Here is a 14,312-nt window from a genome sequence, read left to right on the forward strand (position 1 = left end):
AAAGAGCACCAACATTTTCCCCTTTCCTCTCTTTCTGCAATCATACGCATCTTCCTTCCACCCAATTCCGGGATGTTGCAAGGGCCTCGCTGTGGGGTCTGCCTTCGGGGACCCAGGCCTCAAGCGGCTCTAGAACAGGGATCCATGTACTTGCACTCCCAGGAACTGCCCCTAGCGGGATGCCCCTTCCAGGCCCTGGCACACCCTTGAAGGCTTTTAGGGACCAAAAGCCCGCCGGGACAAGGGCATACCCCCGCCCTTCCCGGGGAAGTTTGCAAACACAGCTGTTCCAGAGCCCTGGAACCACTGGAAGCGAGGCCACAAGGCTACACCGCGCGGGGGCGAGGGCAGGAAGGGGCCGGCAGGGGGCGGAGGCAGCTCGGGCAAAGGCCCGGAGACCCACCCCTCTCCGGCGGCCGCCCCTGGGCCCTTGCCCCCAGGCCCTTACCCCGAGACCGGAGCGCGCCCCCGCACGCACCAAAATCTCCTGGGGAGCAGCGGGAAACGGGTTCCCTCCACACCCTCCAGGAAGGACACACCCGCTCTCCCGGCCGTTCACGGGAAAGGGGAGGGTGCCAATTTGGACGGCGTTCGAAGGCCAAAACTGAGCGGAGTCGCCCTACACATCGTTTAACTGGTTAAGCAAAGATCACATGTAACGACCTCCTGGTTCAGGGGGGTTACTCTGGGGCCTTCAAGTTGCAAGTTAAACCTGCTTTCCTGGGAGATTTGCCTCCAAATCTCTGGGACTCCACTTTTTTGTGCTCTTAGCAGAAAAGCAGCGGGGATGGGGCTGCGGAGTCTTGTTCCCTAACCCCCCACCCTTAAAACAACAACAACAACAACAACAAAAACTTCCCCAATTATCGAGTGCTGCTTTAAGCCAAAGCCCTTATATCCCTCTCGCAAGAGAAAGCAGGACTCGGCAGCCGCGGGTGCGAACCTCCGCGTGGCCTCCCTGCCCGCGTCCGTCACTCACCGGCCAGGCGAAACTGAAAGGCAGAACGATACGGTTGCGTTCATTGCCGCGACTCGTCTTGAGGTTAAAGGTGTTGCCCCCGATGACAGGAGTGGACCCCGAGCCAAAGCTGCAGGGGCCCCCGGCCGTGACGCGGGACTGGTACTCCTTGAGACACACTTTGAAGTACGTGTCACACTCGTCGCGGGCGCACTTGCGGTCCCCGGGGTTGCGGGCGCCACCACAGCAGTTCCCGTTCTGCAGCTCCCCGTTCACATTCTGCATGGACAGGATCTCCAACTCGAACTGGCCGGAGGCCCCGCACACCTGCCGGCGAGGAAGGGAGGTCAGCACGGGGAAAAGTTGTTTTCTTCGAGGGTGGAAGTGGCGACTCCCTCCCTCCCGCCCCGACGAGCCCTCAGCGCCAAGTGAAAATAATTTTGCAAAATTGAGCGCAAAGGCTCAACGTGATTCCCGGGCAAAAGAAAAAGAAAAAAAGTGCACAAGTGCGGGAGAAATCCGACGACTGCCCCGGCGTACCAAAAGCCGAGCGAATGTGCCCCTTGCCCAGCCTGGAGAATCTAATTAGGAGGACGAGGCTGCCCCAGCCGAGGTGCTGCAGCCTCTCCGGCGCAGGGGCCCGGCCGGGGAGCTGGGCGACCGAGGACTCCTGACCCCGGTCGCGGCGCTCAACCGCAGGCGTCCTGGGCGTCGCGAGGGAAAGGAGAGGGCGGGCCGTACTGGCGAGGCCAGGCGGGCTCCTACCTTGGCTCGCAGGGCGCAGAGCAGGGCGAGCAGGAGGCTCAGGGGGCGCACGGGCCGGCCGCGCGTCCGTGGGGACCGCATCGCTGCGCCGCGCGCCGCGGGCACTCGGGACTCCACCGCCGCCGCCGCTGTTCGCGCTGGTGTTCCCGCCGGTGCTGTCGCCGGTGCTGCCGTCGCCGCTGCCCCTGCGGCCGCCGCGTCCCGGCTCTAATATACTCCGCCGATTGGAGCATGCACGACTGGAAAACAACACCACTTTTCAAAAGCCCTTTCAAGAGCGGCCCGCTCCAGAAGGCAAAGAGCCCGGCCTCCTTTTATTATTCTGATCGCTTCTTTGAGGCGCTCCCCCTCCTCTTCCACCTCCCGGCTTTCTTTCCTTCTCTCGCGCTCCCCTTCTTTTATTATTATGATTATGCGCAGCCTTTTATTCCCTTTCAGATCAGCTGCACAGAAAGGAGGGAGGGAGGGGAGAAAAAAAAAAAAAAAACCAAACCCAGCTCGCGGGCCGGCCGCAGGTAACACAATGACGCGTGCCCACTCAGCTCTCGGAGAGGGACTCGGAGAGCCCGTCTGGGAGCCGCAGCCTCGGCTGGCCACCTTTACCCAGCGCGCCGAACAAGCGCATGCGCGCCTATTAATATTCATGAGGGGCGTGTCCACCAGAGACACGCCTCTTCCCCTTCGGGTTTATGGGTAGGGGGAGTACTGGGAGGAACTTGGAAGGGGATGAGGGATCGGGGGATCCGCTGGACGGCGGCGACTACTGGGGACCCAGCGCCGACCCCCCCACACCCTCGGGAGCCTGGGGCCTGGCGGGCATGGGGGGAGGGCGCGGGAAAGAACTTGGAAGTGTCAGTTGCACAGGGGCGCCTCGGGGCCCTCCACGAAGACCGCCCCCTCGGGCGCCTGGGGCCGGGCGCCTCTGCCCGCTAGTCGGGACCCCAGGTGTAGGCGCCGCGGCGCTGCCTAAGCGGTCGTAGCGGGGCAGCTTCCGCCTTCCAAGTCGCCTGCGTCAGCTGCGGCTTTCGCCCCAGGAGGAGGGCCTGCCCGCCGGGAGCCCGGCCGGCTTCCCGCGAGCAAGCAAAACGCCCAGAGCGCGCTGCTGGCGACAGTAGCGGCAGAGGCGGCGGCGAGGCTGGCGCGCTTGCCGCTGTCTGCTCGCCCAGCGGAGGCGACCTGGGCAGGCGCTGCTGGGAACTTTGAAAAACTTTCCCGGAGCCAGGCTTGCCGCAGATTCGAGGGAAAGCCTCGGCCGCGCCCCACCCCCTCTCAAATCCGAGTCTGCGGAGCCTCGGAGGGCTCACAGCTTCCTTCCCAAACCGCGCCAGGGTAGAGGCGAGGGGAAACCGGGAAAGAGGGCGGCGAGCACGTGGGGGCCCGGCTCGGGCTTTGGGAAGCGCCGGCAGAGATGCTGGTGGGCTTGGGCTCACACTCTCCCAGCCTCTCTGCCCAGGCCGCAGTGCCAGGATTGCACCTGTAGGCGGCCTCCGAGCAGCTTTCTGGGTGGCAAGTGATGAGCCTGGAAAGGACCATCGCCTGGCAGAACTTGGCTTCTCTGGGGTGGCAGTGGAAACTAAACGCTATTTTCCCCCATGAGGCGAGCGTCCGATCATAACCAAAGTCAAGGGAAACCTGCGGGATGGCCGAAACTTTTCTTAACCCCTCTTCTTGAGGGGACCTCTTTAAGGAAAAGAATGATTTCCATTGAAGAATGGACAAAGTTTTGGCCCTTGTGTCCTTGGCTACAGAAAAAGCGTGACTAGGGACCGGATCCTGGCTGGAGCACTCTGGAGCTCTAGGGCATGATGGGCTGCAGTGGGTAAAGGGAAAATCGTTTTCAACATGCTGAGTTATGAGAGCATAAAAGGGTGGGTAATTTACTTACTACATTTGATGGGTGGCTCAATATGACAATATACTTACGCAGGGGAATAAAATAAGGCAGCTAACGGACCTCTTTACATTAATTCAAAGCCAGCAAGGATGGTTTAGGAATATTGGCCATTTCAACAGCCCAAGAACACCTAAGAACGGCACCTTCTTAATGGTAATGTGTCCCACCTAATGCTCACTGGTGAGACAATTAATCCATATTTTCAAAGGGGTATATCTAAGGGCAAAACAAGTTTGCGGCCAGCATAGGCAGTAGCAACCTGAGCACTTTGTCTTAAGGTGCGTCAGTCTTCACTTTCCCCAGTTATCCTAAATGCAAGGCATCCAGTTGTCAATTGTATTCCTGTATAGACTATTCTTACCTATTACCATAAACTATCCTCCCCCTCCTCCTATCTGCTACCTTTTCCCTAGTTTCCCAAGTGGGTTGCTAAGATGGTTTAAAGGCAAGATGCTGGTGCTGGAAAAAGCACAATTTATGAAGGTTGATAAGGTCTTAAAATGCACATCTCTTGAAGTTCCCATTACCTGAACCTGTTGTAATTCCCTACCCTGTGGCTTGTCTCCCTACCCCAAAGAGGCTATGGAGCCAGGCTTTTCATTGAAGAGTTTAGATCCAGCCGCTTGGCTTAACCCAGGCAGGTGCCCTCTGGTAGTAATCTGGGCTCTATGTAAATTGGGGGGAGGGGAGGGTCAACTCCAAGCCACACTGAGTTTAGCCCCCTTGAGTAATAGGAGAGAGAACATAGATTTTCCAGGGGTTGAAACTACTTGATTAACCTTAACAGAAATAAATCACACTAATAAACACAATTCCCATGCCAAACAGTAGAGTGTCCCTCACCCTCCCTGAGATTGGGAACCCATTTTTAGAGAAGATAGTTGTGGGCTGGAGGGGATTCTTTTGAAAATTTTCAGTTGGGACTCTTCCAACTAATTGGTACTCCCCCAAAAAGCCAGTCACGTTTACTGCAACAGACATCGTGGAAGCTTACCCTCTGCTTCCCCACAGCCAGTTCCCAGCCTCCCTCCCTGGTGAACGGGGAACTACTGTGGAAAGAACTCAAATATGCAGATTTGACCAGGTCACATCTTGCTTTTGGACATAGCCTATAGTAAGTGAGCATTCCAGAAAAGTGTTCCTGTGAAAAATGCCGCATTGAACCATCACAGCCACACCTGTGAGAAGAGGAGAGGCTGCAGCCAGTTACTGTCTGCTCTGGCTCGTGTGCTCCAACCATAATCATCCCTGGGTATTTGCTTTAATTTTAAAGAGTGACGCCTCATTTCTTTTTCCACAAAACTTGCCCTTTATTGAGTCATCAAAAACAGCAGTGCGGAACCCCCTAAACATGGTCAAACTATTATAATTGTATTTTAATACATTCAGTTCACTTAAAACCTGGGTTAATCAACACTGATAAAAATCAGCAAATCAATATTTATTAAGAACTAAGTTACATTAAGCAACATGGATGAACTCAGAAATATGCTAGTGACAGACGCTAAACACAAATGACTACATGCTGTGTAAATCCATGTAGTTGGAGTTCTAGAACAGGCAAAACTAATCCACAGTAAATAAAAATGGAAACTGATTGCTTGGGGAGATAGGAGGGTGGAGACAGCTGGGATGGGCTTGAGACCTTTTCTGGGGGAGGGGTAATGTTCTGTATCTTGATAAGGGTTCGGGTTACACAGGTGTATGCACGCACTTGTCAAAATTCATTAGAGTACTCTCTCTTTTTTTTAATCCTCACCCGAGGATATTTTCTTTTTGCATTTATCTTCAGATAAAGAGGGAGAGAAAGATGGGGAGAGAGAGAAACATCGATGTGAGAGACACATCGACTGGTCGCCACCCACACGACCCCAACAAGGGCCCAGGGACAAACTGCAACTGAGGTACATGCCCTTAGCGGGAACCTTGTCTCTCTGGTCCACGGGCTGATGCTCTAACCGCTGAGCCAAATCGGCCAGGGCCATTAAAGAGTACTTTTAAGATTGGTGTATTTAATATATGTTCAAAAGAGGAAAAATAATTATAACATTCCATTTGAGTTAATTTTGTGAATGCTGAAGTATTTAGAGGGAAATGAAAAGATATTTGCAACTTGGAAATATATAAGAATTAGAGGGATGGATGAATGGGTGGATGGATGGATAGATAAATGCTAAAGCAAAATAAGTGCTAATGATTGGACCTAGGTGGTGGGCATGCTGGTGTTCATAGAAAATGCTTTCAAATTTTCCTGTGTTTGAAAATGTTCACTATAAATGCTGAAGAAAAATAGTTATTGATGCACCAGGTATTGTGTGGGATGCAAAGGATGTGGTGGACAACACGAAATACTGGACGTCAGCACCACAGAGGAGAGCATGCTTGTCTGGGTGAGGACAGTACAGATTGTAGTAATGAACAGACGGAATGCGGCTCCTTTCCCTCATTTCTTTCTTCTTAATTCCTATCTTTCCAATGTATAAGAGAGGAAGGTCCAAATATTAAGGGACATGTAAATATTCTTTGTTTGAATATTGCAGAGAAGCTAAGGCAAGTTCATGAGCCTTATTCCACAGAAAAGCAGATGTGATATCTTTCTGTTCCTTTCCAGCAGAACCAAATGATGCTGACGTGCCTTACAAGCTCTTCTCTTGTTCCACCATGTTATGGTGGCAGGCAGTGCCAGCCCCGGTAACTCCCAGCCGGCTCCCCAAGAAGCACACCCGCCTCTGTGGATTATTCTTCCTCCACATCAAAAGGAGTTCTCAGGAAAAAGAAGGAAAAACAAAACAAAACCATCCTATGGGCAACAGAGACAAAACGAGACATGAAAAAAAATCGGGATTAAGTTATAGTTCCCATAGCATCCATACCAGGCCACAAGTTTATACGTTCAAGCATAAATTGAGTAGATACAGCCATCCCCACCCCACCCCAAAGCTTCATTTTACATACACAAGAGATTTGAATTAACCTTCTTTGGAAACCAGAACTATGAATTTCTTGCATTATCAACAGTAATTTTGTACAAGCTTTGTTTTAAACATTGTTTTGGTTTTGCTTTAAGCTCAGGCATTTATAATTTTGCCTGTCCTGCCCCAACCCTGTCTCACAATGATTACGTAGAAGCCTATCAGGACAAGTAGAGTTATGTGTCCACATTGCATTTAGCAAGCCAATCACAGGAAGTCACAAAAAATCCAGGAACCATGTGATTAATTTCCTGATTTCACTCCTTGAATTAAAACCTAAAATTCTTATATTTTATATTTATAGTTTTATTGGAGCTAGGAAGAAAAAGTTCCACTTGTAAAATATATAATTTTCTTATAGTTGAGCATTTTCTTTGAAATTAAAAAACCCTGGGTGTAAATTGCTATTAATTGGCATTATCAACACAACTGTAAATTGTTCACTCAGCCTCCTCTTGGTGAGAGTTGTCTGTTCTGTGAATGATCCTAAATGATTTGACTCAAGATATTCCAGGGTAGCATTTTTTAAACCAAATTGGCCCATCTGTGTAGCTGGTTGATCTAAATACAGCTAACAATTTTCTGTACATGTGAAGTGCAACTGAGGTCTCACAAACCTTTCCATCCCTTAAAAGTCTCTGGAAATTACTCTTCCGGTAGCACGTAGCACTGGGAACCAGTGTCCTGGAATGTGCTACCCTGGTATGCAGATTATTTCAAACTGAAATCAATTAAAGCTCAAGAAACTCAGGAAGAATATTTTTACTTGCCCCCTTCCTTAAAGAGATTCACATTTTTTAAAACCTTGGCATAATCACCTTAAGCATTTTCACCCTAGAATTAGGACAACTCTGAGCATGTTTACTAGGTCACCCCGTGTTTCATTGTTTCTGAGTTGCCTTGCAAAAATGTACCTGTCCTTCTGCTTTTCTTCAACTACCTGTAAATTGCTTATTCCCACGTCTGAAATCTAAGACCCTGCCCCCCACCCCACCCTACCCCACCCCACCCCACCCTCCTTCTTTTCTTTGTCCAAAATGTTATATATTCCCCATGTTGTCTCACTGTCTTTGGAATTTTCACGCTATGTGAGTTCCCCATGGGCATGTATTAAAAATTTGACTTTGTCCTGTTCATCTGTCTCTGTTCATTTGATTAGCCCAGCTAGAAGAACTTTGAAGGTGGAAGTAAAAGTATTAATTTTTTATTCCCCACAGAAACTATCGTAATGCAGTTTACTCCGTGAGCACCTTTTCTTCTCATTTGCATTCGGCTTTCTAAACATCTGCAAACCCAAATCTGCCTCAAGATCTTAAAAAAAAAAAAAATCAAAGTAGTTGTTGGAGCTTGTGGAAGAGAGAGCTATATATATTCAGTTATCTGAGAAAATTTCAAAGTATAGGTAAATGTGAGAGTCAAAAGGTTTTGAGAGTCAAAACCTGCCAAGGGCACAACAGCCACAGGCTTCACATCCCAGGATTTCATGTTTGGGTTAATGGTTCTCCATAAATTACAAGACTGTGTCTGTGTTTGACACTTTTGTTCTCAAGCCAAAGGTTTCTTTACTGATGGCTTTCTCTAAATTAGAAGTTATTAAGAACATAAAAAGTGGATGATTGCAATGCTTAAGTTTTCATTTGGAAGGTAAATAGTTGTTTTTATTATTGTTTTTATGCCAAGAGCACTCAAGAATGGCTAAAGACTAGCTGGAGCACAGACATATTGGCACAAGTGCTATCTATAAATTTCGAGATCCTTAGATATTAGTCATAACATAGGTTTACTGATACACAGATTTTCATAAGCACTATTCAGAAGTGATTTCCAAAGTTTCTTTTTTTTTCTTTTGGCTATAAAACTAAGGCATAGAAAACTTAGAATGACTATTAAGGAGACAGTTTAATTTCTAAAAGTTGCTATTGCATCCGTGGAAGTGATAATACTTTTTCAAAGGCAGGTAAAAACTACAGAAGTCAGTTATTTTAGAAGAGTTTGGCACTAGTTCATGCAATGAAGAGGTGGGGCTTTTAATAATAGACAACACGTGTAATATGCCTTAATAGTGCAATGCAACTACCAAGAAGAGTAACGCCACAGTCTGACACTGCGGGACCATAGTCTGAGGCCGCATTACTAGAATTGTAGGGGTTTAGCAATTAAGGAAAAATATAGCCCCAGCATATTCTGCACTGGCCTTCACAGGACTGAAGGATTTGACCAGGTCTGGGCATGACTTTTTTAAAAAGTGTGGTAAAATACACATAACATAAAATTTGCCACCAACCATTTTATAGTGTACAATTCAATAGGGTTAAGTGCATTTATGTTGTAGTGAAACCACTCTCCAGAAGTGTTTCCTCTTTCTAAATGGAGACTCTGCCCATTAAATAACTCCCTGTTCCTCGCCTCCCCCAGTTTTAGACAAGTGTGATGTTGGTGCCACTGATGGAGGATTCGCAGAGCCTGGCATGCCGGGGCAAGAATGGCAACTGCTTTCTGAACCGATTTTTCCAGGATCAGTTGCTCACATATTTACCGAATGGCTGCAGCAAACAAGTCAACTCTAAATGCTGCAGAGTTGAGCATCACAGCTTGGCTTGTTCTTATACACTCTAGCCCCTGCTATTCTGAATGCAGTCTGAAGACCAGCAGCATTGGCATCACCTGGGAGCTTGCAGAACTTCAAACGCTCATCTCCCCCTCCCACCGTTTAAATCAGAGTCTGTAATTTCACAAGATCCCCAAGTGAGTTGCATGCACACAAAGGTCTAACCCACGTTAAATACAGAGAGTCTACAGTTAGGCAGATGTTACTAAATGTGCTTTTCACTGAATGGTGTCATGCTGTATCATTGGGTAATAAATATTAGTCAAATCTACATTTTGGTCATCCCATCACTAGCCCAATGTCATAACTGGAATTTTTCACAGTTACTTATCCAAGTATATATTTATATACCAGCATATTCTTTAAAAATATTCAGTCAGCCCTGGCCAGTTTGGCTCAGCGGTTGGAGCATCGAACCTCAGACCAAAGAGTCGCGAGATCAATTCCGGTCAAGGGCACGTACCTCAGTTGCAGTTCAGTCCCTGGCCCTGGTTGGGGTTGTGTGGGAGGCAACCAGTCAACGTGCCTCTCTCAATGTCTCTCTCTCTCTCTTTATCTCTCTCCTTTCTTGTCCTGTTCTATCTGAAGATAAACAGAAAAGTGTCCTTGGGTGAGGATTAAAGAAAAAAAATTCAGTCAACTTCCAGGTGAAGTATGTAAGTAAATAAATATCAGGATCAAGGAAAATAGAGGTAAAGGTAGAAGACCAAGATCTGGAGGGACAATAATAAATGGAGGCAGGCAGGTCAAGCATAATTATATGCATTGAAAATTGAACGCTAAGCTCATAGACAGCCAGAGTGACCAAGAAAACACAGCCTCAGCATTAATTTAACCCATGCAGGACCAACAAGCTAGTCTCTCAGATGAAGCAAAGCTTTTCTTGGCATTTTGCTATGAAAGATATCCACATATGTGTGGGTATATAATTATAAACATGGGGGATGTAGGTCTCACATTATGGAATGCTGAGAAATGCAACTGTTTCTTAGAATGACATGCACTTAAAACTGAGGGCTGGACACCAAAGCACCGCTCAAGGAAAGCTGGGTGGGGGTGGGGACAAGGGTGGTGACAGAGGTAAGGAAGGAAAGATAATATGGTCCCAAGAATACATCTTTCTAATAGTTTTGCTTAATCCAAAGATGATCCCTAAATACCTAGTGCAGTGGCTTTTTTGTTTGTTTTGAATAGTTGCTTGGCAACTATTTATTGAATCACTGAATAAATTCTCATGTGTAGGAAATGATTATAGATTAAATTCCTAACCATTTAATTGTTCTTGTTCAAAAGGCATTGAAAAATCAACCTGTGCAAAGATTGGTACAGCTTTTCTAAGTTCACTAGTCTTCCAGTTTACATGTTTGTAATTTCCCAGGTCAGTAACTGGATTTCTCCTTCCACCCTGCCTCCCTTTCTTTATTTCTTTTCAGTTGAGATCTCCTCTCATGTAAATGTGTAGATTTTGGTGAAATTCAGTAAACTTTTTCTGGGGAGTAAAACTAGTGGGATATAAGTACCTTCTTTTTGTGGGGTAAGGAACTTATTTTAAAAAGCCTTTTATAACCACATAATTAGTAAAATAAGTCATTTAACTTTCTCAAAAACGTAAATTATACCGGAAGAAGTGATAATATGGATATCTGATATCAAATGATCCTAGACTTCGTGTTCCCTTAAATGCCTTGATTTCTTCCAGACCTCCACTCCACAGATAATAATGTTATAAACTTAGATTCAGAGACTTTAAATTTACTTCCTAAGCCTTCTTCATATATCCTTTCCTGGTGTCATAATTACAAATGCATCTATGATTGATTAATTGCAAAAATTGCCCCAACTCTTTACTTCCAACCCCATATGCACACCCCTTTGGGACATGATTTTACACTTCCTCCCACCAAGAGGTGCAGCCTCTCTCTCCACTCCTCGACTCTGTGCTGGCCTCATCGCTTGCTTTGGCTAACAGAATGAAGCAGAAGCGACAGTGCCAACTCTAAGCCTAGGCCTCCAGCGTTCTTGCACACTTTTGCTCTCCCTCTTGCGTCAAGATTCTGCCATTGCCATGGGACGAACTGGAGGATAAGACATGACATAGAGAACTGATGGTCACAGCAAAGATCTTCCCTTATCAGTCAGCCTCCATCTGACCCACTGGTTGACTGCAGACACACCTGAAGCCCAACTGAGACCTGCCAAATTGGCCCAGCCAACTCATAGACTTGTGAGAAATAACAACTGGATCTTTTAAGTCAATAAGTTTGAACCTGCTTTGATATGCAGCACTGTCACAGCAATAGATAGCCAGTACAGCCTCCACGGATGAAGCTTTAAAGAAAACAGAACCACAAAAATTGCTTGCAAGCATACAATGAGTAATGATTCCCATTAGTGAACTTCTGTGAGCTAAGCATGGCCTAAGGTGACCATCTTAAATAGCCTCCACTTGAGAAAGCAAGTTGAAATGTGAGTTAAGGTGGTGTAATTATAGAAATAATCTTGAGTCTGCTAGAATTATCTTTAAAGATAAGTTATTTGTAGGATCCCCTAAAACAATCACGACAGACCAGACGCTTGTAACCATTTTTCCTTAATCTAATCATTGGATTGACCTAGGTCCGCCATTCCCCCCCGCTTTTTTTTGTTTCTTTAAATTTGTTTTTGTTACTGAAGTTTCTCCTTTTTCCCTCATTGACACCATCCTCCCCATCCCCCTCTGCCCCATCCCCAGCTTTGTTGCCTATGTTGTCTATGTTCATTGGTCCTGCATACATGCATATAAGTTCTGTGGTCTATCTCTCCCACCCCCAACCCCTGCTACTCTGAGGCTTGTGAGTCTGTACCCCACCTCTATGTTTCTGGATCAATTTTGTTCATCAGTTTGTTTAGTTCATTATATTCCACAAATAAGTGAGATCATGTGATATTTGTCTTTCTCTGCTTGGCTTGTTTTGCTTAGCATAATACTCTCCAGGACTTTCCATGCCATCTCAAAGGATAGGAGATCTTTCTTTCTTACAGCTGCATGGTATTCCATTGTATACATGTACCACAGCTTTTTAATCCACTCATCTACTGATGGACACTTGAGTTGTTTACAGATCTTAGCTATTGTAAATAGTGCTGCTATGAACAGGGGGATACATATATTCTTTCTGATTGGTGTTTCAGGTTTCTTAGGGTATATTCCTAGAAGTGGGATTACTGGGTCAAATGGCAGTTCAATTTTTAACTTTTTGAGGTAACACCATAGTGTTTTCCACAATGGCTGCACCAGTCTGCATTCCCACCAGCAGTACACTAGAGTCCCCTTTTCTCCACACCCTCGCCAACACTTGTTGTTTGATGATTTGTTGATGGCAGCTATTCTGACAGGTGTGAGGTGATACCTCATTGTTGTTTTAATCTCTCTGATGATTAGTGATGTTGAGCATTTCTTCATATGTCTCTTGGTCATTTGTATGTCCTGTTTGGAGAGGTGTTTATTTAGGTCCTCTGCCCATTTTTAAATTGAGTTCTTTGTCTTCCTTTAGTTGAGTTGTATGAGTACTCTATATATTTTGGAAATTAACCCCTTATCTGATGCATCATTGGGAATTATGGTCTTCTATATAGTGGGATCCCTTTCCGTTCTGATGGTTGTTTTTTTTTTGCTGTGCAGAAGCTTTTGAGTTTGATGTAGTCCCATGTGTTCATTTTTTCCTTTGTTTCTGTTGCCTTAGGTGTTGTATCTTCCCATCCCCTAACCCTGTGTGTATGATGTCTGAAATTTTGTTGCCTACGTTTTCTTCTAGAATTTATATGGATTTGCGAGTTACATTTAAGTCTTTTATCCATTTTGAGTTTATTCTTATATATGGTGTAAGTTGGTGGTCTAGCTTCATTTTTTTGCAAGTAGCTGTCCAATTTTTCTAGTGCCATTTATTGAAGAGACTGTCTTGACTTCACTCTATTCTCTTGACATCTTATTAACATCTTGACATCTTGACAAATATTAATTGAGCATATTGTCTTGGGTCAAGTTCTGGGTTCTCTATACTGTTTTGTTGATCTATCTGCCCGTTCTTGTGCCAATACCAGGCTGTTTTGAATGCAGTGGCTTTGTAGTATAACCTGAAATCTGGTCATGTGATCCCTCCTACTTTGTTCTTCTTTTTCAAGATTGCTGTGGCTATTCTTTGGTTCCATATAAAGTTTTGGAGTGTTTTTTCTAGTTCTGTGAAATATGTCATTGGTATTTTGATGGGGATTGCATTAAATCTGTAGATTGTTTTGGGTAGTATGGACTTTTTGTTTGTTTGATACATGCCCCTAGCAGGAATTGAACCCAGGACTCTCTGGTCCACAGGCCGATGCTCCAACCGCTGAGCCAAACTGGCTAGGGCAGTATGAGCATTTTAATGATGTTAGTTCTTCCAATCCATGAACAAGGTATATGCTTTCACTTTTTTATATCTTCCTCTATTTCTTTTTTTAATAACCTGTAGTTTTCTGCAAATAGGTCCTTTATTTCTTTGTTTAAGTTTATTCCTAGGTATCTTAATTTTTTTGCCACGATGGTAAATGGGATTTTTTAAAAATTTATCTTTCTATGATTTCATCATTGGTGTATAAGAATGCTGTTGATTTCTTTTCTTTCTTTCTTTTTTTAAAATCTTTACTGTTGGATGTACTATAGATGTTCCTCATTTTTCTCCCATTGACCCCCTCCTTCTCACTCCCACCCCCCTCCCTCTTTTTCCCACACTGTTTCTGTCCATTGGTTATGCATATATGCATATATGTTCTTTGGTTTATTTCTTCCCACCCACCCCCAACTCCCCCTTCCTTTTGAGGTTTGTCAGTCTAGCAACAAATTTGTACTTCTTAAAACCTTCACCTTTTTCACCTATTCCCCCATCCCACCTCCCAACTGGCAACCAACAAAATGTTCTCTATATCTATGAGAATGTTTCTGTTCTGCTTGTTCATATTGTTTGTAAATTCAATTGTTGATAGCTATGTATTCATTGCCATTTTGTTTGTTCTCATTTTTTATCTTTTTCTTCAAGAAGACCCTTCAATATTTCATATAATAATGGTTTGGTGGTGATGAACTTCTTTAGCTTTTTCTTG

General features: G+C 45.5%; 1 protein-coding gene and 1 pseudogene across 1 annotated transcript in view; both read right to left on the minus strand.

Annotated features, from left to right (window-relative positions):
* The window catches only part of JAG1 (jagged canonical Notch ligand 1), a 35,353-nt gene extending 33,058 nt beyond the window's left edge, over positions 1 to 2,295 (minus strand). The window contains exons 1-2 of the mRNA XM_036245018.1: positions 1,724 to 2,295; positions 980 to 1,285 (exon numbers count right to left, since the gene is read on the minus strand). Of these exons, the coding sequence (XP_036100911.1) occupies positions 980 to 1,285; positions 1,724 to 1,804 (387 nt within the window). The 5' untranslated portion in view covers positions 1,805 to 2,295. The remainder of the gene's footprint in view (positions 1 to 979; positions 1,286 to 1,723) is intronic.
* Positions 2,296 to 2,364: 69 nt separating this feature from the next.
* The window catches only part of LOC118618526, a 37,518-nt pseudogene continuing 25,570 nt past the window's right edge, over positions 2,365 to 14,312 (minus strand).

The sequence above is a fragment of the Molossus molossus genome, unplaced genomic scaffold (genome assembly GCF_014108415.1).
Source record: "Molossus molossus isolate mMolMol1 unplaced genomic scaffold, mMolMol1.p scaffold_m16_p_6, whole genome shotgun sequence".
Taxonomy (NCBI): domain Eukaryota; kingdom Metazoa; phylum Chordata; class Mammalia; order Chiroptera; family Molossidae; genus Molossus; species Molossus molossus.